Genomic DNA, 25,329 nt, shown 5'->3' with positions numbered 1-25,329 from the left:
CCATTTAACCATTCACTCAGAAAACACTTTGTGAGGCCTACTCTGGGCTACATTCTAGGGCATACAATTAATAAGACATCCTATGCCATATTTAACCTTAGTTTACGTTATTTCTGATGGTCCCTTTGTTTACTCTTGTATGTTTGGCCAACTCCTCACTCGCACATGCCTGACACTACCTCCTCTGCAAAGATGTCCCTAAGGTGCCAAAGCAAAATTCACGATTCTTTCTTTCACACTACTATTGTAAGTTTATGTGCTTCTATTATGGTCTTTATTACATTATTTTAAAATTATTTCTTTAAATGTCTGTCTTTACTATTCCTCAATTTTATTGAAGCACGTGCAATATCTTAACCACATTATATTCCAGGAGACTAACAAGGTTCTGTGCACTTTAAGGTTCTCAATGTATGATTCATGAACGAATGAAAACTTCCTATCTCCAGTGGGGACTGGATGTCTATTAGCTCTAAACATCCATCTGGAGAGATCTACCTGTTCCTGGTATGAACCCCATCATCTCTATAAAACGTGATGATTCTCTCAGAATAGAATAATACCCACCACATTACTCTAGAGACTTGATTGCATTCTCCTTAGGTTCTCTTTTTCTCTCAGATCCCAAAGTCCTTCAGCATGCTTCATATCCAACTACAATTTATAGCCTCCTCCACTCCCAAAGTTTTGGATAGAAGGGCGTTTGTTTACCTTGGAGACTGAGACAGAATCTAAACCCTCAGCAAGCCATAGCTTATAAACAGTATGATCCATTTACTTTCTAAAACTTAGGGTATCTTTAGTCTTTGACTAGGGGTTAGAATACAAGTGAACTACCTTTCCAGGTCCTGAAACTTATCAGGGATCTGAAAATGTCAATTTTATATCTAGTAACATTTTAGCCTTGATTTAAAAGCCTAGAGATTCCTGTTTTCTATATGCAAAACAAGGAAGGTAAAGGTACCCTTTCCAAAAATACTCAATTTTATTGCATGTTTTTGAAATAGCTTTAAGGAGGGACATACCAAAACATAGAAAACAAAAAACAAAAAAACTATGGTTACCAAAGGAGATGGGGGTGGAGATAAATTAGGAGTTTGGGGTTAACATACACACACTACTATATATAAAATAGGTAAACAACAAGTACCCACTGTATAGCACAGGGAACTATGCCCGATATCTTGCAATAACCTATAATGCAAAAGAATCTGAAAAAGAATATATACGTGTGTGTACATATATATATGTATATATATGCAACTGAATCATTTTGCTGTACACTCAAAACTAACACAACATTGTAACTAACTATACTTCAATTTAAAAAAAAAAGAAGGACATACCAACAGGCTTTAACTTTTTTCTTCCCTATTGCCAATGAATTTAGGTATCAGCTTCATTGTGATGTTCTAAATATACTAAACTCCAGTAACTACAGGTTTTATTTCTCCAAGTGAATAGTTATCATATATCAAAGATTCATTTGGATTTTAAATAAGGGTGACCTGTTTTCCTTATATTCAAACAGGCTTAGATCCGTCTCTCCATCAGATATAGCAGAAAACAGATAGCTACATCTAGCTCTCTTGCCATCTAAATAACTCTAGAACTTCTTAAAGATGATGATTTGTTTTGTGACTATGCTATAGCTGTATGCTATCCACACAGTTTTCACTATTTCAAATATCATCTTCCTATGTACCAATTGAGGGAGGAATAACATTCTGACTAGTACATAAGACTGTTCCTCTGGGTTTGGAAATAAGAACTCTTAGACAGTCAGAATACGAGCATCTTACCAAAAATAATTTGTCATCAAGTCTAGCTGATGAAAAAGCCCTATGAGTTTAGGTGTACATTAACTCCTTATTCTCAACAACCAAATCAAGTGTAAAATAATTATTGAGGCACCTATATCCTTAGTATATGTGAAATAGAAAAACAAGCTTATACTAAGAGTTTGCAAATCTCTTATCCTATTATCCTACCTTAAAGATATAGCTCTTCAGTCCTATTGGCCAGAAAACAGATGTTGAAGTGACTACCTCTTTAGGAATATTTTGTTACAGACAGGCTTACAGTGAATTACAAGTCACAGTAACAAAAAGCATAATCAGCTTTCCCAACTCCCCAGCCATGGCTTCTTGAGGTTCACCATTACAACAGAGTGAAATTTGAAGTGGGGGAAACACTTCGCTCCTGCAGTGGGAAGAAATTAGTACTTCCAGTTGTGTAAACCTAAAGGACTTCTCCGAATTCACTGAATTAGTGTGGACTGTCAAGGCAAAGATAGATTGCGCATAATAGCCACGGAGCCAAGAAAAGACTAACACTGTGAATGCTTCAACAGATCCTAGTTGACAATTATGCAAGCCCTGTTAAAGGAGATGGTCAGAAAAAAGTGCAGAACAGCTCAAACTACAATTGCTTTGTCTTGTCCAGATAACTGATGACTGTATTAGAACATTCCATATGATCTGAACCAAGCTTTTTCACAATTCAGATCCAGGTTAGTATAATTCCGTCACCACACAAAACACAACAGAAATCCTTAAAGTTCAATAAGATGTATCCAATTTCAACGCTTTTTCAATTTTCAATACAGCTGGATAGGATCTTTGGTAAAGACCATTTCAAATGGACCATTATGAATTTCACATCTTTCTGTGAATCTCAAAATACATTAGCTAGACCGCCATCTTATTTTAGCTTTAGAATGTATATCAGGTGTTTTTTTCCAGACACAGCAATTAAAGGATTGTAAAATAGCTCACGGAAAGCTCCAAAGAATTGATCCTCAGAGAGCAAATCTTGCAACACCAAACAACCCCAATTTCCCTTGGGCATCTCAGCTGACAGTGTTATTGCTAGTTAAGTAAGGCAGCTAGAAGACATACACACAAACCATCACACTTAAATAACCTGCTCCCCACATAACTAATACTTACTGAGAGGCTGGTTGCTAGAATTTTCTTATTAATTTGAAGCTATAACATGAAACATTACAGAGCTTCCTTGAAGATGATACCCTACCCATTTTGTATTGGGTATATGTATTTTATTATGTAGTTATGTGTGTTGAGTGTCTTATCCAAATCTTGCCCAGTTACTTGATTTTAGAGTCTCACAGGCTTTGTATCTTGAAGCCAAACAACCTGTTGGAAACAAACAGCAGAGAAAAGAACCCCTCCTATCTGCTTGCTGCCTAACAAATCAAAACACACTGAAATCTCAGCTTATTAGAGAAGGTTTGGGGATAAATAAATAAAATAAAAACTGACTTGTCTAGTGGGACTCCCTGCTGCTTGGTACCATGTGTTACCACAGCAAGATGCATCTGTTCCGCTATTAAATATGTTAGTGAATATGATATAGACAGCCATGGCATTATCAAATATTCTTAATGCCTATTAAACTCCATAGTTACATATTTTAATTTTACCTTTCATTAGTAAAACTCAAGGCGGTAGCACTTTGGAAGCAATTTAAAAAGTTCAAAGACAAACTATTGTTTTGGTTATATTTCACATGTTTAAATTATATGCATGCATTACTAAGAAAAAACTGGCAAGCTAACCAAAAGGTTCTCAAATTTTACATGTGGTTCTAGCAGCTGTGATTTCGCTCACAATGGATGCAATAAGACTAAAGTAGAAAACAAAAATCACATGTAGAATGTGAAAAACTTAAATAGCTACATCTTTTTTTCCCTTCTGAACATCTTACTTCCTTTCAATTCAATCTAAGCTGTTATCAAATGCCACACAACATGTGAGCCAGTCCCTTGATGGATCTGCTCTCTGGGCTGGAGAACTCTGTCACTGAAATGGGCTATCAAGAGCTAAGACATCTATGTCTTACTAAATGCTTAATAGCAGAACACATCTGTTGTTACTCTGTTTGTTATATTAAGATTAACCACAATAATGTTGACAATATTAATACATTTAAAAGCCTGTCACGTTCCACTGCGGTTGCACAATTCCTGGGGACTGCATGATCAAAATAAGTAGTGACTGGGGGCAAAGTTAAGAGTTATGGAATGTGTAGAAGGTGAACAATACAAGGCAGACTCTGAAACGAGTAGTGCCTTCCACTGGGACATTAACCTCTTGCCTGCCTGGCTCATCCCAGAAAACTGTATAGCTGTTGCTTTCCTAAAATGAGTCACATGATTCATGAACTCCTTATCCCACTTCCTCAGCCTATTGTTATTCTATGAATGCTGTAAGAATATGAGAAAACCTGTGACCGAAGCTAATGGGGGTTTGGTACCACCTTTAAACCAGTGTTATTATTAAAATGTAAACACACTCAAATCAAAGAGGCCAGAAAGGAAAATCATTCTACAGAGCTCAATGTCTTAAGAAATAATGAGGCCAGTTTGTCTTTACATTAAAATGCCCCAGTTTGTGACATCCATATATATTTGATGGTGGGAGTGTTCAACAGTACAATTTTCCTGAAGGACAACTCTGCAATAAATATAATTGTTCTGCTTATAGGAATGTATCTTCCTAAAAATATATATTAATATATGTGAAACACTATTTTTATAAGATTAAAATTTTTTTACTGGTTTGTAATACTAAAGATTCTGAAACAATTAAACAAAATATCTGTCTTTAGGGAATGGTTTGCTAAATTTTAGTACATATATGCAGTAGGATCCTATGAGGCAAATATGAGATTATATGCTCTAAAGTGGCAGGATGCCCAAAATATATTAAGAATAATCAAGTTGCAGAATAGTATGTATCATATAAAAACATAAAAACATTTTGTCTTTTTAAAGAATGGTCAAGTGTGTCAGCATATACAACTATTTACACATATATATAAAGGAAAAAAATATATATGTATATGCATAAAAGTAAAGATTAGAATTTAGACACCACAGTAAAAAGGTTGGTCATATTATAGGCAGCTTTTACTTTTTATTCTCATCATTGCATTTAAATTTTTCAATAAGTACTTTTATGATCTAAGAAAATAAAATTTATTAAAAATATGGTCTTTTTCCGGAAAGTAAATAGAGACATAGAACAACAGATAAAATTCAACTCCCTCTGAACAGCCTGTCATAAAATATTATCGGCCTTGCAGACCCAGTTCTATGCATCACTAATCTATTGAATCCAGTTTATGTCTAGACAGTTAGAAGAACCAAAACAAAAAAACAAAAAAAAGCCAGTAAAGAGAGCAGTTAAATAACAAATACAGTTTACTGAAGAGAAAGTTCACTGAAAAGCTAGTTAATCATGAAGCTGATGGCTGCAGTATGTTCCTCACATAATAATGAACAATATCTGTTGCAATTTCAAATACCAAAAAGCACCCCCAACCACTTCATTTATCCAACACCCTTCACAATAGCCAGTTACAAATAACCAACTAACCACTGGCTGTGAATTAGGCATTGGTGGGAGAGCTAGAATTTACAATTTTTTCTTTCTGCATGTGAAATTTCTCTGCAATGCCTCTCTTTTAAAGATCAAATGAACTCGGTTCTGAAGCCTACATGGCAGGCTGTCTGACCTTACTTCACATATAACTGCTAAAATTTCAACCCCATTTCTCTGCTGATGCCCTGTGGGATACTGAGCTCCCAAAGCCTTGCCTTTACTACTAATTAACAATAATGAACAGGATGACATACTTTTCCTTTGAACACTTCTGTCGGGAAGATATCCAATCGGCAAGAGACACAAGCAATAGACGAATTCCCTCCCCCCCCCCCCCCCCCGCCATTTCCATGAACCCCTTCCCGCCCTTTTGGTTAAAAAAAAAAAAAAAAAAAAAGTAGGTCGAGCTGTCTAGGTTTTATGCATTGGCTTTAGAACCTGTGGAAAGGATGAAAGTTTTCTCTCCAGCCAGTTTCCAGAGCATCGCAGGTTATTTTTATATTCATCTACACATACCACTGATACTCCTGTGACATTAGTTTAGTCCCACATTTAGGCACAACTCAAAAAATAACAATGATACCTATAATTCCACCCATTAAAAGAATTTTAAAACAAATATCATGTGCTATGTCATGGCACTCTATTATTATTTAGTGCATTGTGTTGAGGGACAGAGAAGTTCTAGCTTGTGCCCAAGCTTAAGGAATGTCATAGTGTAATACAGAGTAAAGACTCACTAATTTAGAATTGGTAATTTGGATTGTATGATCATTTGAAAAAGTAGCTGGGCTAGCCGGAAATTTTCCTTTGCACAACAGAAAAATGGGGCTTTGCACTCAGAACAGTTACTTACTAGCTATGTGATTTGGGTCAACTATTTAAAAATGCAATTTGCTCATCTGTAAAATTGAGATAATAATTCAAACCTCAATGGGTTATTGTGAATATTAAATGAAATATAATTTTTATGCAAAGCGTTTAGTGTTTGGTCCACAGTAAGCATTCAGTACATGCTAAATAGAATTGTTTAGCTATTATTCTTACTAAGCCAACAAACAGAGGAAACCTGATTTCAAAGGGAGAGTTTAACCCTGCTTAAGATAATTAACTGTTAGAACTTTGAACATTCAATATATATTAATTAAAATATTTTTAAAAACTATTTTAATAAATGGAGAATCAATTTCACCTCCATCATTTTAACAAGTGTCACAGTATGAGAAGAAGAAGGAAAAAAAAAAAAGATGGTCAAATTGCCAGGGTGGTAGAGGTTAATTACCTTCCACAACCCTAATCAATTAGGATTGATTACCACAGGAGGTTTTTGTTTGTTTTTTTCATTCACTCTCCAATTGGATTAATCATCTCTCATCAAGTCAGAATGCAGGGAAATATATCACAGATGTTTTTATATAAGTACCCAAAATTATACAGACAGCAGATAAGAAGCATACTGAATCTCAGAGAACTGACTACTTGTTTGGAATATTTGAGCCTGGAAGTGGGGCTGATCAATGGTCTAATGTGAGAGAAGTCTTCCTTCCCTGAGAAGTATACCATGTGGATAATGAGTCCATTTCATGATAGGCCCCAGCACTCTGGCCTCTGCCTTGGGTGTGCAAGCCTCTGTAGGTTGTAAAAGGGGAGCCCAAGAGAGTGTCACATGCTTTCACCAATACCTTTGGGAGTCTACCTCATACTGGTCTCCAAGGAGAGCACTCCTCATGTGAGTTCCTGTACCACAGTGGAAATTTACCAGCAAGAGGGGAAGGGAGGCCACAAGCCAAAAAGGAAGGCTGTCACTCACGCCTGCATTCCTTCATCAATAAATATTATTACTAGGTATTCATGAGCACTGTGCTACTGTCTGAAAATACAGAGATGTAAAGATACATAGTACATGGTAACTGACCTTGATGAGTTCACAATTTAATGTGCTGAAAGGACACTTAAGGAAATAACCATGACTATGGTAAGTAATATAATAGAATTAAGAACAAAGTGCTAAGATTTCCCTGGTGGCGCAGCGGTTAAGAATCCGCCTGCCAATGCAGGGGACACGGGTTCGAGCCCTGGTCCATGAAGATCCCGCAGAGCAACTAAGCCCATGTGCCACAACTACTGAGGCTGCCCTCTAGAGCCCACGAGGCACAACTACTGAGCCCACATGCTGCAACTACTGAAGCCCACGCGTCTAGAGCCTGTGTTGAGCAACAAGAGAAGCCACCACACTGAGAAGCTCGCACACCACAACAAAGAGTAGCCCCCGCCACACACCCTCCCCCGGCTTGCCGCAACTAGAGAAAGCCCGTGCAGAGCGACGAAGACCCAACTCAGCCATAAATAAATAGAACAAAGTGCTATGTTGGTACCAAGAAGCACATGATTAGTTATTCCCTAGGGGACCAAGGAAGGCTTCACAAATTTATGAAATATATGATCCAGGCGTTAAAGATGAATAGAAACTCACCAGACTAGAAAAGAGAGGAAGGCAAGCAGGAGTGAGAGGAAATAGGAATATTTCAAAGAAAGAAATGAGCATGAACAGAGGCACTTTGGAGGTCTATCTTTGCTGACTGTCATTTCATTACTGGTACAAATATTTTTTGAAAATTGTTCTCTGCCTTTAAAATTATGTACACCCCAAATTTACAAATCAAACTAATTACAAAAGCTAACTAGCTAAATACAAAATGTTTGCGGCAACTAGTCAACCAGATAACTTTCTATGTGCTTATTTAACTAGAGAAAATAGTTTACATAGCTGATGTCTGGAAAGTTCAGTAATTCAAGTGATGTATGCTATGCTAAAAGCTGAGGTTGTTTGACTTTTCAGAGCTGCATTAAACAGACCACAGGCAGAGTTGTGGGGTGTAACCAGAAGAGGGATTGCCCCCTATACCTTTACCTGCACCACACACATAAGGCCCAGAGGTTAAGCACATCGACTTAGGAGTCAGACTGCCTGAGTTCAAATCCTGGTTTTGCTTACTAGCTGTGTGACCTGTGCCTCCTTTCCTCATTAACTAAATAAGGATAATATTTTTTACTGTAGGGTTTTTATGAGTATTAAATGGATAACAAATGTAAAATTAGAACAGTCATGAGATTATTGATTGCTTTTATAAATGTCACATTTAAAACCTTTGTGTTTCTACAGCAGGAAGGTTTGGAATATCAGCCTATGCCTACATTCTGTGACTAATATGTCATAAGAATAAAAGTTTTCCATTAAATTCTAAGATACTTGAGGTCAAAAGCCACGCCTCAGTTGACTGTATTGCAAGTGCCTTGAAATGTGCTTTAAAAAAGTCTATCATACAGAGTGAAGTTAAGTCAGAAAGAGAAAAACAAATACTGTATGCTAACACATATATATGGAATCTAAAAAAAAAAAAAAAAGTCGTTCTGAAGAACCTTGGGGGCAGGGCAGGAATAAAGACGCAGACATAGAGAATGGACTTGAGGACACGAGGAAGGGGAAGCTGGGACGAAGTGAGAGAGTGGCATGGACATACATATACTGCCAAATGTAAAATAGATAGTGGGAAGCAGCCACATAGCACAGGGAGATCAGTTCAGTGCTTTGTGACCACCTAGAGGGGTGGGATAGGGAGGGTGGGAGGGAGACGCAAGAGGGAGGAGATACAGGGATATATGTATATGTATAGCTGATTCACTTTGTTATACAGCAGAAACTAACACACCATTGTAAAGCAATTATACTCCAATAAAGATGTTAAAAAAAAGGTTTGTTAAATACGTATATTAAAATGAGATTATGTCTGAGTTGGAGTGGGGAACAGCTGGAGATAGAGCCGGAAATGAAGCCCAGATTTTGCATTAATTGCAGGTCCAGCTAAGGAGTTTTTGGCTTTTGAACTATTTGCACTGTAGGCTAGTGGTTCTCCAAAAGAATGAAGGCATGGTGCACCAGAATCTTGCCTCGAGATACCAAACTATAAAGAGGCAACATAATGAATTTGAGACATGCTAGCAGTTAGCTCAGATTTGCATCTCTAACTCACACTTAACAAGTTAAATATAAACCAACTTCTCCTAAAGGAGACCATGCCCTTGATCGGAGCAGCACTGAGCTATTTATTGCCCCTGAACATTTTCAGAATGCACACAGGCAGTTTAAATTGGCAGAGCTTCTAGAACCAAAAGATTATTTCAACAAATATTTATTGCTCATTTGCTAAATTCCAGGCTCTAGCTGGACTCCGGGAATACAAAGGTGCACAAAATAGATGGAAGTCGCCGCCCTGACACTGCAGCTCAGCATCACATTTTTCATCTTAAATAAAGGATCTGCCATCGTAACTTAAACACTTTAATCTGAACCCCAAATTTTGCCTGGTTCACAAAATTGCCACCAAAAACAGAAGAAAGTACAAGGACTACGAGAAAGTGATACAGGGTTTTGGGGCCGATTCTTTTCCAGACAATTGACTTTGCTTTATCCAGGAGAAGTAAATTACTAAGTGTCTATGCATACAATTTTGAAAAACTGAAAGTCAGTTTCTCCCCATACTGTAAATAAACTTTGGGAAAAAAACAGCTAATGAATATTATGGAGGGACTTCAAATTGATAGTCTGAACGGGGAGTTCATGCCCATCCCTGAACAGCCTTGGGGGCAAGTGAGGAGTTGAGACACAGTCTTGCAGAGCAGAGAGGGAAGGGGAGGAGTGATGGGTTGAGTCTCAGGCTCTGTGCCGCACTCTCCCTGCTTTTGTTCACTTAGGAGTTGTTTTTGCCTCTAAGTGAGCACAATTACTGATAGAGCTGGCTGAATATTATCAGTCAGATATGTCCTGAACTAAAAGAGGTTGAGAGACCCACTGCCATGAAACATTTAGAACCAGAGGTTGAAATAACCAAGTTCTTACTTTACAACAATCGTTCTGGTGGCAGTGCAGGGTTGAATGAGAAAGGAGAAGAACCTTGTGAGCAGAGAGATCAGTTTGAAGTCTGTGCAACAGTTCAAGAAAAGGACATTCACTTAAGGCAAGAATAATGGGAGTCAAAGAAAGCAGATAAATTCTATGTGGTTTTTTTTGTTTTTGTTTTTGTTTTCTCTTTTTGCGGTACGCGGGCCTCTCACTGTTGCGGCCTCTCCCGTTGCGGAGCGCAGGCTCCGGACGCGCAGGCTCAGTGGCCATGGCTCACGGGCCCAGCCACTCCGCGGCATGTGAGATCCTCCCGGACCGGGGCACAAACCCGTGTCCCCTGCATTGGCAGGCGCACCCCCAACCACTGCGCCACCAGGGAAGCCGTCTAAAGCAGATAAATTCTAAAGCTCTGTTAAGCACTTGAAATGTGGCTAATGGAACTGAAGAACTGAATTTCAAAATGTATTTAACTGTAATTTAGATATAAATTTAAAACTGATATTTGATTCAATTATGGAAAACTTTTAAGTATGTTTACGATAATTCAGCTATGTGAATCTATGCTTCCAGTGGGAAGTTTTATGAAATATACAGTATTTCTGATGCAAATTTAGATTCTGAATTGAGAGGCACTATAAGTGTAAAACACACATTAGATATCAAAATTTAGCATGAAATAATAATATAAAACATAGTAAAATGTATATTGATTATATGTTAACATAATACTTTGGATATAGTGAGTTACATAAAATATATTAAAAGTTAGTTTCATCTGAGGTTTTTTTTCCTTTTTAATGTGACTACTAGAGAACTTAAAGTTACATACATGGCTCATATTATATGTCTATTGGGCAGTACTGATTGAAAGACATTTCTGGAATTTAGTGAGAAACAGATTACTTCATAAAAGCAAGTATGGGAAAGATGTCAAAGTTTTCATCTGTAATTGTGTAGATGGGCAGGTAGTTGGAAGACAACGAATTCAGTTTTGCCTGTGAGACATCCAGGTGGAGATGCCTTTGGCAATGCTGGTCGGTGATGAGAGGGGAAGTCGGGGAGTGTCTGGGAGTAAGCAGTCTGCATTTGCTGGCTAAAATGCAGAAGAGAATTTCAGGAATATTAACTTTTTTTTCATAGACCAAAAAGCCTGAATAATCAATTAAATTTTGATCTTTCACCAAAGAGCTTCTTGGCCTGTCAGTCTTGTATTTCCACTCTTTGTTGGGCATCAAGGCCCTAAGGGGTAGTTTCAGGAGGAAGTGTTTCTCTTGATAGGTGAACACCACCATTAAAGTGTCTCCTCAGAAACCTGAGAAGTAGGTTCTTCCAGGGCTGTGCTTTGTTGACAGAGAGGTTAAACAGTTTCCTGTCTTGTGACCTAAGCGTCCCCAGGTCTAGCGTACTACCTCCTAAAGTAACCTCCTAAAAATAACACCTGTGCATTTCACAGCTCTGAAAATGCTTGTTTTCCTCAGAAGAATTTTCTCAGGCCCAGTAAAAATCATCTCTAGTTCTTTGCTCCTGATTTAAAATGTGGCTTATTTATGCCTAGGGTTAACTTGAGTGTCCCTGAGTATATTCACCTAGGTCATTTCCTTCCTTTTGTTGAAACGAACTGCCTGTGTCTGAAGTGGTGCAACACCAGCTTTCATAGGACTGCAATGCCACAGTGTCACTTCCATCTCGTTTCCTGGTCTTTGACTGACATATTCTCTATGCTGTTTGCATTTTTTAACTACTACTCTCATGCATTTTGTTTATGGCTTTCAGTGGGGTTTTTCTGGTGCAATAAAAGGAGCGTAAAAATGACTCCTTATTCAATATGCATCCCCCAAACTAGTTCTTAACCCTCAAGCAATGTCATCACTCTTTTTCCATCCATCTATATTGTGTTTAGACTTCTGCAAAAGCCAGCATCCTTAACCTTAAAGCCACTGTATGCTTTCATTGCTGCTCATCATTTCTTCCTAAGACACGTAGACGTCTTGATCATAAGAATGAACGTATCAGATATCAGATATATTCTGAGCATGGGAGATCTTAACCATGACTGCTCCTGGGAATCTCTTAATACCCTAGCTCAGCTGCTCCTGGATTTCTGAGCCTATATAAGATAATAAATGTTGGCTGTTTTAAGTTGCTAAATTGTGGGGAAATTTGTTACACAGAAATAGGTAGCTAATACATTACAAACTGCATTATAGGTGATCAATAATGATGTGTTGAATGGGCCAAAGGAGTATTTCTTGAAGGTATGCTTTTGAAAAATAGTAGCTACAGAAGAAATGGAGGTGTGCTCAGTAGCCAGAAAGGACTCACCAATTTTCCTGTTTTGGCATCTTGTCATAAGAAAAGGGCAACTCATCACTGGCTAACTTAGAATGGATTTGAAACCATTCTGTTAATATAGCTTGGGTTCCAACACAAAACGGTAGGTCAAGAAGAGCAGTGATCATAGATTGGAGAAGAATCTATGTCCAAGATTTTCTCTACCTAGATAATGCCCTGGCCATTGTTTTAGCAGCTTTTCCAAAGAGATTCCTGAGCTCTACACTTCTTTCTGCTAGCTCAGAGCGCTACAAGATCCCAGGCCCAACCCTGAAAACACCCAACATTTGAATAGAGAAGATGATGACTGAGCAGAATCTAGAGAGTGAGAGAGAATGAGAAGAAACCTTCTGCACAGATTCAGAAACAGAGAAATGACAATAAGAAGTTCATTTTTTTAAAAAGTGGGGTAATAAATTTCACTGGCATGGAAAGATAAGAATAGAATTGTGGAAATATGGACTGAAAAGGGAAATTAAGATTAGAATGTTCAGGACATTAACTGTTAGTCACAGAATGTGCCTTTACCTGTACATACTTGGGAAGCATAAGTGTGTTTTTATTTTAAAATTTTGTTTTGGTTTTATTGTTATTACTTCTATATGGGTTTATTATCTGTTAACACAATATAATTTCACAAATGAGAAGGCAATATTTTGTATCTGACCATTAACATTCAGAATTGAAATAAAATTTCTCAGTCCTCTTTAATGGATTAGCTAAACAAAATTGACAAAACATAGCCTAAAGCAAAGACACACTACTGAGGTTAGACTATTTGGTACTATCAGTGTGTTTTAAAAGAGGAATAATAGAGGAATAATCAAAGAGGCATTTTAGCAAATTAACCTGACATAAGTACATAAAATGGATTGGAAAGTATTCAGAATAGAGACAGGAAGATAACTGAGAAGGTGTGGCAGCTGTTTAAGCATCTAAGTCATAAGTACATGAAATAAGGAGGTGCAGGTAGAAACAGCTGTTTTGGTTCTTTTTATTAAATTTCACAGCAGTAGAATTTCAGAGGAGGAAATAATCCTAGAAATCTAAAACCAAATTCAGAGAGATTTACTTATGCTCAAAGGTGACAACCAGCTTAGAAAATGAGATACTAATTTTCATTAGAAAATGAGATACAGAATTAACTTCTAAGGGGAAAGGATGAAGGGAGGAATTTATTTTAATTCACTTGACCCCATCCATCCCAAAATAGGACTGTTTCAAGATATCTGGACAGCACTTAAGCATACTGAAATATGACCATCATTTCTCCCATTTTCTTCAAAGATAACATTCATCTTTCATACCTTAGAAGCTTGGGCAAAAATTTTACAGCACATGGTAAAAAGACTTTTAGTCTTTCTTTTAAAATTCTAGTCAAATAGGCCAGATGTTCTCTAACTCTAACTCACATAAGAACCAGGAAAACAAAACCAAATAAAGTATCTACTGTGTATGATTTACAGGTTTTAATTTAAATACTACATGGCAAAGTTAAATTCTTAAAATAGGTGAATCTGTTGGTTAAAAAGAATGTTTCAGATGAAGCAGTTGAAATTCTAGAAAAACCTGTGAGGGAATAATTGGGTTTTATCTTGTTGATATAGACATGCACCAATATATAAGTATTGACTTTTAAAAGATTTTTTAAACTTAATCTTCATAAAGCATAAGATAAGATGATGAGAAAGATCTGACATGTCAAAAATACCGATAAGCTATTTTGAGACATGTAATATTTACTATAAATACACTATGCTTCTAGTCTACACTAAAATCGGTGATCAAAAGGTGTATTTCTAAATCAAAATCAATTAAGAGCTTGGTTTCAAAAATAAGGCTTCCGGCCCAGGAAATTACAAAGAAGAAACACTTAGGGCAAATATATACAACAATTCACTAATCAAATTTGCAATGCTCTTTCATGCTCTGAAGATGAAAGAATTTCAAAGAACAGTCTCCACTCATCCTCTCCTCCATGCTCCACACATTTCCTCTGGTCAGAACCAATGCACATGTTAATATTCATGGCAGTGAGTGGGCACACATTTGCAGCGCTTTCTTCTAAGTCAGAAGAGTTAAGTAATCTCCAATTAATGTTACCAGACTGATTTATGAGAGATGATGTTTCCTCTAGAGTGACGACACTGGTAAAATTTCTAGATGTATCTCATGAATTATGAAAAACTTGAATTTAATTTTTTTGCTTATTGCCTCTAAGAGATTACTTTATTCAATATTGATTAAATAATCGTTACTAATTTAAATGTGTATAATAGACCACTTTACAGTTCACAAGTTTCTTTTTTATATTCTTTTTTTTTTTTTTTTTTTTGGCGGCGTTGGGTCTTCGTTGCTGCACGCAGGCTTTCTCTAGTTGAGGCGAGTGGGTGCTGCTCTTCGTTGTGGGGCACGGGCTTCTCACTGCAGTGGCCTTTCTTGTTGTGGAGCATGGGCTCTAGGTGCGCGGGCTTCAGCAGTTGTGGCTCATGGGCTCTAGAGCACAGGCTCAGTAGCTATTGTGCACGGGCTTAGTTGCTCCGCGGCATGTGGGATCTTCCAGGACCATGGCTTGAACCCACGTCCCCTGCATTGGCAGGCGGATTCTTAACCACTGTGCCACCAGGGAAGCCCTTTTTAAATTCTCTATCTTAAAAACCTATCATCTGTCTACATTCTCACAAATACTATGCAGATAAGAAAGTTAAAACTGCAAAGGGAAGAAACGGAGAAATAATGAAGATGGAGAAATAACCAAGAAACACTAGTCAAGTTGGGACAAAGTATGTTTACTATAAATAATCTAAGCTACCTGGTAACGAGGGTCCCAGCTGGCTCTTTCATTCTTTTATCTAACTAATATTTATTGAGATAAGTACTAAGTGGTGAGCTCATTTATTTTTGTATCCACGGAAACTTGAACATAGGCTTGGGCCATATTAGTTGCTCAGAAAATATTTCTGGACAGGCTTCTAGCATGTACTGACATAAATGATGAAAAGCCACATTTCTACATTATATTATTTTTCTCATTAGTCATCATTATTATAAATTTTGTTCTATGCCATCAGAAAGTTTACCACTATTTGAAAAAATGGACAGGTCTGAAATGACTAGAGAACAATTCAAGATAAAAGTGAGTTACAATAAATGAAGCAATTACTAAGGAGAGATAATCACTCATCCAGCAAAAGTTCTCACCATAGACTTTCTTTAAACAACCAACTACCATAATCAATTCTTAGCTAAAGATTCAGAAAACAACATCAACAAAAATACGTAACTTTTCAATAATACAGCCAGTACGTACAGAGTGCTACACTTTTTCTATATCGTAAACAAGAAGTTGGATGACTTTCTTCAGAGTTATGTAGAAACTAAACTGCATTTATGACTTCACTTTGACTACTGAAAATCTGAGAGTCTATACTCAACCCAAGCCACAATATTTTCAATATATAATTCATGAATTCTTTTATTATTTCAGAAAACATTTCTGAGCACTTGTATTCTAGGCACTGCGTTAATTAATTGCCCCTCACTTCATGTCTTAATCTTCCCTTCAGCCCCTTCTAAAACCTTGTACATTTCAATAGCAATATCATATGGCTTTGAGGTTAATAGTGGTAGCATTAATATTAACATGGCAAAAAATCCATCTGTAAAGACTAGGCCACTTAAGTAAAAAATCATTTTATTCCAAGTTATTATATTTTTAAGAGTATAGCTAATCAAAATTTAAATACGATTATATTTTTAAGTAAAATCAAACATGATCATTTGAAAAAATAGGATAATAATGTCAAATATTCACATCCTCACTGAAATTATATGCCAATCAGATTTTAAAAGTTATCAAACTAAAGTGGCATTACACAATTCAGCAAGACTGGAGCACCTTTTAATGTGTGCAACTGACTTTCCAGCTTATTGGTTAATTCCATTAATTAAGGATATAAATATAGCTTTTAAATAAGATCAGAGCATAGTTTATACTTGGCTGACCTTGAAGGTTTATAGAAATTTTCTTGGAAGTTTAATAGATAACCAAAATTTCTAACTTTTACAGATTAAACATATCTCTGATATCATCAGGTTAATTTTTAAGTCAGTTATATTTAAAAACTAAAATCAGACAGTAGTACTAATCCTTCTACAATTGTTGTTTTCCTCTTATATTTCCAATTCTGAAAGAAGCAGAAGAAATGATTTGGGGAAAATCAGGATATACTCAAAGGTATGTAAACCATTTGATAAAATAGCCTTTGAACAGTCCCAAATCTAAGAATCATTATTAAGAATACTTCTGCCACTTCAGCCACGGTATCAGCTTGGGTCCCCACCCACTTCATTTTCCGTCCCTTTACTTCCTTATTCCCTCCCTCCATCCCTTTCTCTCTCCCTCTCTCTCTCTCTTTCTCAAGCTCTCTCTCTTCCCTTTTTTAATATCTAACTCCTCCTCCTCTTCCTCTTCCATGTACCCAGCATTACGGGAAAGAGTTAAAGGTCAACTTTAGAAGTAAAAAGAAAACCACTGGCTTACTTTTGTTTGCAATGTGGAAACATGGAAAAAAGTGGCTTACCTTCATGTAAGCAACTTGCTGAGTCAGTAATGGCTGATCACTGCTTGTGGGCAATGAGAGAAAAAGGGGGGAAATGGAAAGTTTTAGTTGGCCAGATTTGGATCCTAGTAGTTGATATAGGAGTTAGTAGGGCTGACTACAAATGGTGTTTGGTAAGCCCAGGGAACCAACACCCATCTTCAATTTCCTAGTCAAGGACAGGCTAGGATTAAGGAAGAGTTTGAAGTCAGCCAAACCAAGAGGAAGGGTGTTAGAAACAAAAACTGAATCCAAAGTGAATGGCCAGCCAAGACCAAGAGGAGAATCAGAAAGAAGGAGGGCCTCACAGGACATCTATCAGAAATCTCTGGCCAGTAAAGAAGCTTTGGAAGGTACTGGGCTGTGTTTTTAGGGACAAGTTCCTTTAAACATACAAGGACTCTAAGGCACAGTTGATCAGAATTGGAAGGAAATACCCATTCCTGTAGACTAAAACACTTTGACCATAAAACAAACAGTGATTTGAGTAATTCAGTAACATGGCCCCTTATGATTTGCAAGTGATCATTATAGAACCTTTTCTCAGAGTAAATGTGTGATTGGTTATGGATCAATAAGTAATTTCTTTCAGGAGGAAAAGCTCTTGTTTTCTTATTTATTTATTTATTTTTTGAAGTACCAAGGCTCTTAAATCAGAATGGAAAGTTGAGATTACTCTAAACAGCAAGATTCCTTACTGCATTAGTTATCTCAGCTGATCACTTATTTATGATGCCATAAAAATCCAGATGCCTTCAATTCTGATGGTTAGAAATTTGCCAAAAGGCAGCTAAAATTACTTTTCAATGTTTCCCATTTTTAAAACTGCATTTTGAATGGAAAATTTATGATGGTTCAGTAATGGCTGTGCTGAGTTATTTTGGTTTTTGTAATTATTATTGGAGTATAATTGCTTTACAATGGTGTGTTAGTTTCTGCTTTATAACACAGTGAATCAGTTATACATATACATATGTTCCCATATCTCTTCCCTCTTGCGTCTCCCTCCCTCCCACCCTCCCTATCCCACCCCTCCAGGTGGTCACAAGGCACAGAGCTGATCTCCCTGTGCTATGCGGCTGCTTCCAACTAGCTATCTACCTTACGTTTGGTAGTGTATATATGTCCATGCCTCTGTCTCGCTTTGTCACAGCTTACCCTTCCCCCTCCCCATATCCTCAAGTCCATTCTCTAGTAGGTCTGTGTCTTTATTCCTGTCTTACCCCTAGGTTCTTCATGACATTTTTTTTTCTTAAATTCCATATATATGTGTTAGCATACGGCATTTGTCTTTCTCTTTCTGACTTACTTCACTCTGTATGACAGACTCTAGGTCTATCCACCTCATTACAAATAGCTCAATTTTGTTTCTTTTTATGGCTGAGTAATATCCCATTGTATATATGTGCCACATCTTCTTTATCCATTCATCCGATGATGGGCACTTATGTTGTTTCCATCTCCGGGCTACTGTAAATAGAGCTGCAATGAACATTTTGGCACATGACTCTTTTTGAATTATGGTTTTCTCAGGGTATATGCCCAGTAGTGGGATTGCTGGGTCATATGGTAGTTCTATTGTTAGTTTTTTAAGGAACCTCCATACTGTTCTCCATAGTAGCTGTGTATCAATTTACATTCCCACCAACAGTGCAACAGGGTTCCCTTTTCTCCACACCCTCTCCAGCATTTATTGTTTCTAGGTTTTTTGATGATGGCCATTCTGACCGGTATAGGTGATTCCTCACTGTAGTTTTGATTTGCATTACTCTAATGATTAATGATGTTGAGCACTCTTTCATGTGTTTGTTGGCAGTCTGTATATCTTCTTTGGAGAAATGTCTATTTAGGTCTTCTGCCCATTTTTGGATTGGGTTGTTTGTTTCTTTGTTATTCAGCTGCATAAGCTGCTTATAAATTTTGGAGATTAATCCTTTGTCAGTTGCTTCATTTGCAAATATTTTCTCCCATTCTGAGGGTTGTCTTTTGGTCTTGTTTATGGTTTCCTTTGCTGTGCAAAAGCTTTTAAGATTCATTAGGTCCCATTTGTTTATTTTTGTTTTTATTTCCATTTCTCTAGGAGGTGGGTTAAAAAGGATCTTGCTGTGATTTATGTCATAGAGTGTCTGCCTATGTTTTCCTCTAAGAGTTTGATAGTTTCTGGCCTTACATTTAGGTCTTTAATCCATTTTGAGCTTATTTTTGTGTATGGTGTTAGGGAGTGATCTAATCTCATACTTTTACATGTAGCTGTCCAGTTTTCCCAGCACCACTTATTGAAGAGGCTGTCCTTTCTCCACTGTACATTCCTGCCTCCTTTATCAAAGATAAGGTGACCATATGTTTTGTTTTTGTTTTCCAAGATTAGCAATGAATTCAGCTCTTGTGGTCAGTTGTAACCTTACTGAGTTTATTGGAAATTCCAGAAAACTAAGATTAAGAAAATAAATGAATAAAACTTTGAGAATTAAGACCCTGCAAGTTTGTGATAATGTATTTTGGTGTTTGGTGGTTTTCCTACATTTTACAATGACAGCCTGAAGGCCGGTTTCTAACAGAAAAGAACATGTTGACCTAATCAAAGGTCTTCTGAGGCATGGGTGCAGGTAAAGGGAGAACTTGCAAGGATAAACAAAAGCAAAACAAAACAAACTTATACGATCACATAAGGCAGAAGAGATAAACTATACCTCAAGAACAGAAAGGCAGATGAAGAGGTTGATATGCTTCTGGACCCTCCAGAAGACAGAGAGCTTAGACCAAGAACTATGATGATAAGAACCCTTTAGAGTTTTTTGAATATATGACACTTTCCTATGGTTGTTATTTTGATATATCAATAAAATATTACTATCTCTTGACAATGAAAGACTGTATGATTCTTTGCAAATATTGTGAGTAAATGAGAAGTTAAAGAATTGCAACCACACAAATTAGTAACTCTTTGAAAGCAGAGATATAAGGAAGAGTCCCCAAGCTATAGTCAGTTATGACAACTTTAAAAGGTAAAGAAAGCTTTTCATTCATGAATTATTATTTGACATTCACTAAAAGCTAACTAAATTCTTGTGGGAGGCTTAGAACTTAGAGAAAAAGGCATGGTCCCAGGATATAAATGGCAAGAGTCCATTGTATTTTCTTGACGTGTATGTATCAAAATGAGTATAAGATGGCATAGAAGTAATCTTTTTGTCTCTTTCTTTCATATCCCCAAATACCTTTAAAGATTCCTTTTCTCCTGTCCATTGCATGTGACTTTAGACAATTCTTTTCTCAGGTGAGAAAAGAAATAAGGACAATGGATCCAGATCTGCTGTCAGATCTGCTATTACAACCTACTGCTTCCAGCCAGATGGAATAGTATCTACTGGACCACAATGTTTTTTATTAATTTGGCAAGACTGCCTAAAGTCACTAAAAACACACCAAGAATAATTGTTTGTGAACAGAGAATTGAGAGGAATTCACACTTAAAAAGAAAAAAAATCTATTGTCAAGAACATTTTTAACAACGGTAATAGCTATAAGGTCTTATTACCTCTAGAGTATATTTATATTTTCTGTATATTTTTTGCTGGGGGAAACGTTCAAAAAGCAGAATTATACATTATTTACAAAAACCTAACAGTAAAAGCTAAAAGCTGAATCTTATTTTAGAAGTACTTACTATATGCAGCTCTAGGTAGTCTCCCAGGCCAGAAGAACTGTCCACTCGCACCAATACAGCTTCTTTCTGAACAGTGCTAAACCCTATGGCCAGTCTGTCTGCTCGTGTACTTGGCCGGTCATTAGGAGGCCACTTATACGTGATTTGTCCACCACCTTTGCTAAAGATATACGTTGTCCCAGCTGGAAAACAAAAACCAAAACCAATTAGTCCAAATACATCAAGGGCACACTTTCCTATGTTTGTTATGTTGACATATCAGTAAAGTATTAAAGTTACACCATGGGAGTCATAAATAAATAAAATAAAATAACAAGAACAAAAACAAAAACCTATGGCGAAGCAAATAAAAGATTTTAATCAAACATGCTCAAGAAAGAGAACAGAGTTTTTTTAAAAAAGAAATATCAAGGCAGCTCCATTTTTAATACACTCATTAAATCAACCAGCAGGTGTTTCAGAACAAACGGGAGATTACTGCTTTTTCCACTGAGTTGGACAAGCATGCAATGTAATGGGGCTTTATTTCTTTCTTCCAGTTTAAAAAAATAGTTTAGGGCTTCCGTGGTGGCACAGTGGTTAAGAGTCCGCCTGCCGATGCAGGGGACACAGGTTTGTGCCCCGGTCCGGGAAGATCCCACATGCCGCGGAGCGCTGGGCCTGTGAGCCATGGCTGCTGAGCCTGCGCGTCTGGAGCCTGTGCTCCGCAGCGGGAGAGGCCACAACAGTGAGAGGCCCGCGTACCCCCCCCAAAAAAAAAAAATGTTTAGTAGGAAACATTGACTTTGGATGCTTCAAAAGGAGCAGAAACATATATCAACTTGTTTTTGAAACGAGAGCTGCATGTAGATGTGACAGGGTCATACAGCACAGGGAAGGAAAGTGCAAGAAGTATGCTATGAATCAACTTTTATGGGGACAGGGCCCATTCACATATGACAGACCGTAACTAATGGATGAACAGCCATAAGACCCAACAGTCATGTCAAGAAAATACAGATAATAGATCCCATCTATAGAAGTCAGGTCTTATTTAACAGGCAACATCTACTAGTTGTCAAACTATCCAGCTCCATAAAAAGACCCATTTTTTTCCCAAAGCAAATGCTAGTCTTACAGCAATAAGAATAACATCATAGCCTCATTTGGTAAATGTTCAAATTTTACTTTATGATGGTGATGTCAGTAAATTATCTATCTTGCTCTAAAAAGAGTTTTGTTTCAAACAAATTTCCTAAGCATCCAATGTGTTAAAGTCCTATTTCATTGCACCACTGGCATCTACCTCATTTAATGCAATAAGATTAATTCTTTGAGTAAGAATATTTGGAAGAGACGTGCAAAGATGTATATAAAGGAGAATGAATCTTCCTCCATAAACGGGGACCAGAGAAATATTTATTTAGTTATCTCAGGAACAGGCCTTAAGGTACAACTCATAGGAGTGTAGCCTTCCAATGACAAAGGATGCCAATACATATTTATTGTGTACCTACTATGTGCCAACATGGTAAGGAAAGCAATAAAACAAAATATTAAAATTTAGGCCACAAAGCATCTTGTGTGTACAGAAATATAGCTTCTACCAAGAGCAAGGGTTATAAGTAAAAGTTGAGTGTACAGCAGTATGTTTTCAAGATATCTACACATTAAATTTCTATGAACCAAATTTACCAAGTAAATGATGTTGGCAATGTCACATTCATGTACATTTAGTTAAATAGCTGATGATATAATTTTTTCTCTCTTTCTATATTTTGGGGCCAATCATTTTTTTTATTCTCTCTGAGACATTTCCATAGGCCCTTGAGAAACTCCAAAGAACTCTGCAATATCCTTAATGTGCCTGACTGGTTAAATAGGCCTTGGTTTGTAGACTTGATCCAAGAAACATGTCAAGATAATATTGATATAAAAGTGATAAAACAGAATCTTCTTAAAAATGCAGTGGTAGAGAGGTTAGTCATTTTCTTGAATACTAATGCATGAAAGCAGTTTCTCTCTCTCATGAGAGAATAGGTAAGTTATATTTGAAAGGTACTAATCAGTGTGCAAGAAAATTCAGAATATACATATTTGTGTATCAGAAATGCCAGAGCCTTCTACAACCATTTATGTTCTACAATATCAGAAGCTTGTTCACCACAATATTAACAAGCAAGCACTATTTGGTAAATCTTCCTCTTGGTAATTTTTGCAAATAATTAAGTATAGAATGTTTCAGAAAAGCCTACATTGATAAAAAATAGGACAAGAACATATAAAAGTAAAGATTTCTTTAAAAGGAGGTTGTGGTGGTGACCTCTGAGTGTTAGTATTTGATTGATTTTATTTTTCTCCTTTTAATTAACTTTGTCCTCTAATGACTATATATTTCATGTGAATTAAGAAAAATATTCAAGTAGAGATGCTACTTAACAATATAAAACACATCTAAGAACTCAGATGTTTTCCAGAATCACCAGAGTAAGGTAGTTGTTGTAAGACAACAATATCATACATTACATGATAATTTTTAACATTTCCTTCTGTATGGAAAGTAGGGCAAGCATTACTCCCACATCACATTTCAGGAAATTTAGTCAGAAGGATTAACGTGTTAACTAAAGTTGCAAACTTGGAAGAGCTGATAGGAAATCCAGTATCCAGATTCAACTCCTGTATTTTTTTTTTATTACATAAATGTCTCTGTTATCATAACAAGACAGTCAAGAAAAAGTTAATTGGGTATGTCAGTCTGAATTTATCAAGGCCAACTGTTATATTCGAATGTCTCATAACCATAAAGTGACATTTGCACCTCATGATCATATACTGTCCTTTCACCTCACAATGCTTTTAAAAAAAAATTAAAAAATAACATGTAAATGTGAAATGACAGAACATTTAATATATGTTGATTAACATTTAGTTTAGGGTACACTTCCCAAACTTGTGGAACTATGCAAGTTTCCTGTTGCTGAGGATAATAATTTAGAGGTTTATATTTTCAGTAAGATAAATGTCACAATACAAATACTGTTACTCGAGATTTGATTTCACCTCTATTTCAACCTTTCCAATAAGTGTTAAGACTTGGCAACTAGCATGCCAGTACCTACTCTGTCTGCCTTACAATGACTTTATTCTTCAGGTTTTGCCAAAACCAGGCAAAAACAAGCATAACACCATGTGCCAAACAATGCAATTATTCCTAGTGTCCTTTTTCTTCAGATATATCTGAAAATCAATCTGTCTTCTTTTTTTGTTGTGTGCACAATAGAGCATTGTATTGTACACATCAGCAAAATTCTGTAATAAGCGAGAGAATCAGATGTCCAGCTCTCAACACAGCTCTCTTAACCTACCTCTGTAAGCATCTTGGCTTTAAAAAAAAAATAATTTTGCATCAAACTCTAAAAATCTATGTTCTTAAAGCCCTCCTTCCATCGAGATAGAAAATTACAATATACTCTATTTTGGTGACCTTAACAATATGAGAATACTCCCACAATAAAATGGAGTAGATCAGATGACTAAAGTGTCAAAATCTACTTCATTTAACGTGCATCATTCTGAACAAAGAACATGATGTACTTACTGCAGCAGAATAGCTAAATAATTAAGAATGTGAGCTCTGGACTCAAACAGACCAGGGTTCAAATTCCAACTGTATCATTTTGTAGTTACATGACACTGACTATTGTGCTATTTATTCTAACCCTTGGGTTTCATATCCTTGGGGATATTAATACTGTCAGGATTAAATGAAACATACACAGTAACACCTCAGACTAATTCCTGGCATATGGTAAGTGCCCAATACATTTTATTTTTCATTTTTTTTCATAGCGGTATTATTTTTAATAGTCCAAAATAGAAAACAACCCAAATATCTATCAGTGGTAGAATGGATAAACAATGGTATATTTATACAATGGAATACTCTATAGCAATGAAGATGAATGAACTACAACTACATTCAACAATGCCCTTGATTCTCACTAACATGATGTTGGAAAAAAAAAAAAAAAGATTGTGATTTCCACAACCTTCTGAGACTGAACCAGGAAGAAACAGAAAATATAAACAGACCAATCACAAGAAATGAAATTGAAACTGTGATTAAAAATCTTACAACAAACAAAAGGCCAAGACCAGATGGCTTCAGAGGAAAATTCTATCAAACATTTAGAGAAGAGCTAACACCTATTCTCCTGAAACTCTTCCAAAATATAGCAGAGGGAGGAACACTCCCAAACACATTCTACGAGGCCACCATCACCCTGATACCAAAACCAGATAAAGATGTCACAAAGAAAGAAAACTACAGGCCAATATCACTGATGAACATAGATGCAAAAATCCTCAACAAAATACTAGCAAACAGAATCCAACAGCACATTAAAAGGATCATACACCATGATCAAGTGGGGTTTATCC

General features: G+C 36.6%; 1 protein-coding gene across 19 annotated transcripts in view; it reads right to left on the bottom strand.

The window, feature by feature from the left end:
• NRXN1 (neurexin 1) overlaps nucleotides 1-25,329 on the bottom strand; it is a 1,121,986-nt gene that overhangs the window by 300,748 nt on the left and 795,909 nt on the right. For all 19 annotated transcript variants that reach the window (XM_029232577.1, XM_029232579.1, XM_029232585.1 and 16 more), the window contains one exon: nucleotides 20,908-21,089. In XM_029232577.1, the coding sequence (XP_029088410.1) occupies nucleotides 20,908-21,089 (182 nt within the window). The remainder of the gene's footprint in view (nucleotides 1-20,907; nucleotides 21,090-25,329) is intronic.

The sequence above is a fragment of the Monodon monoceros genome, unplaced genomic scaffold (genome assembly GCF_005190385.1).
Source record: "Monodon monoceros isolate NGI ecotype Baffin Bay Population unplaced genomic scaffold, NGI_Narwhal_1 Super_Scaffold_19, whole genome shotgun sequence".
NCBI lineage: Eukaryota > Metazoa > Chordata > Mammalia > Artiodactyla > Monodontidae > Monodon > Monodon monoceros.
This window is presented reverse-complemented; position numbering and strand designations above follow the sequence as displayed.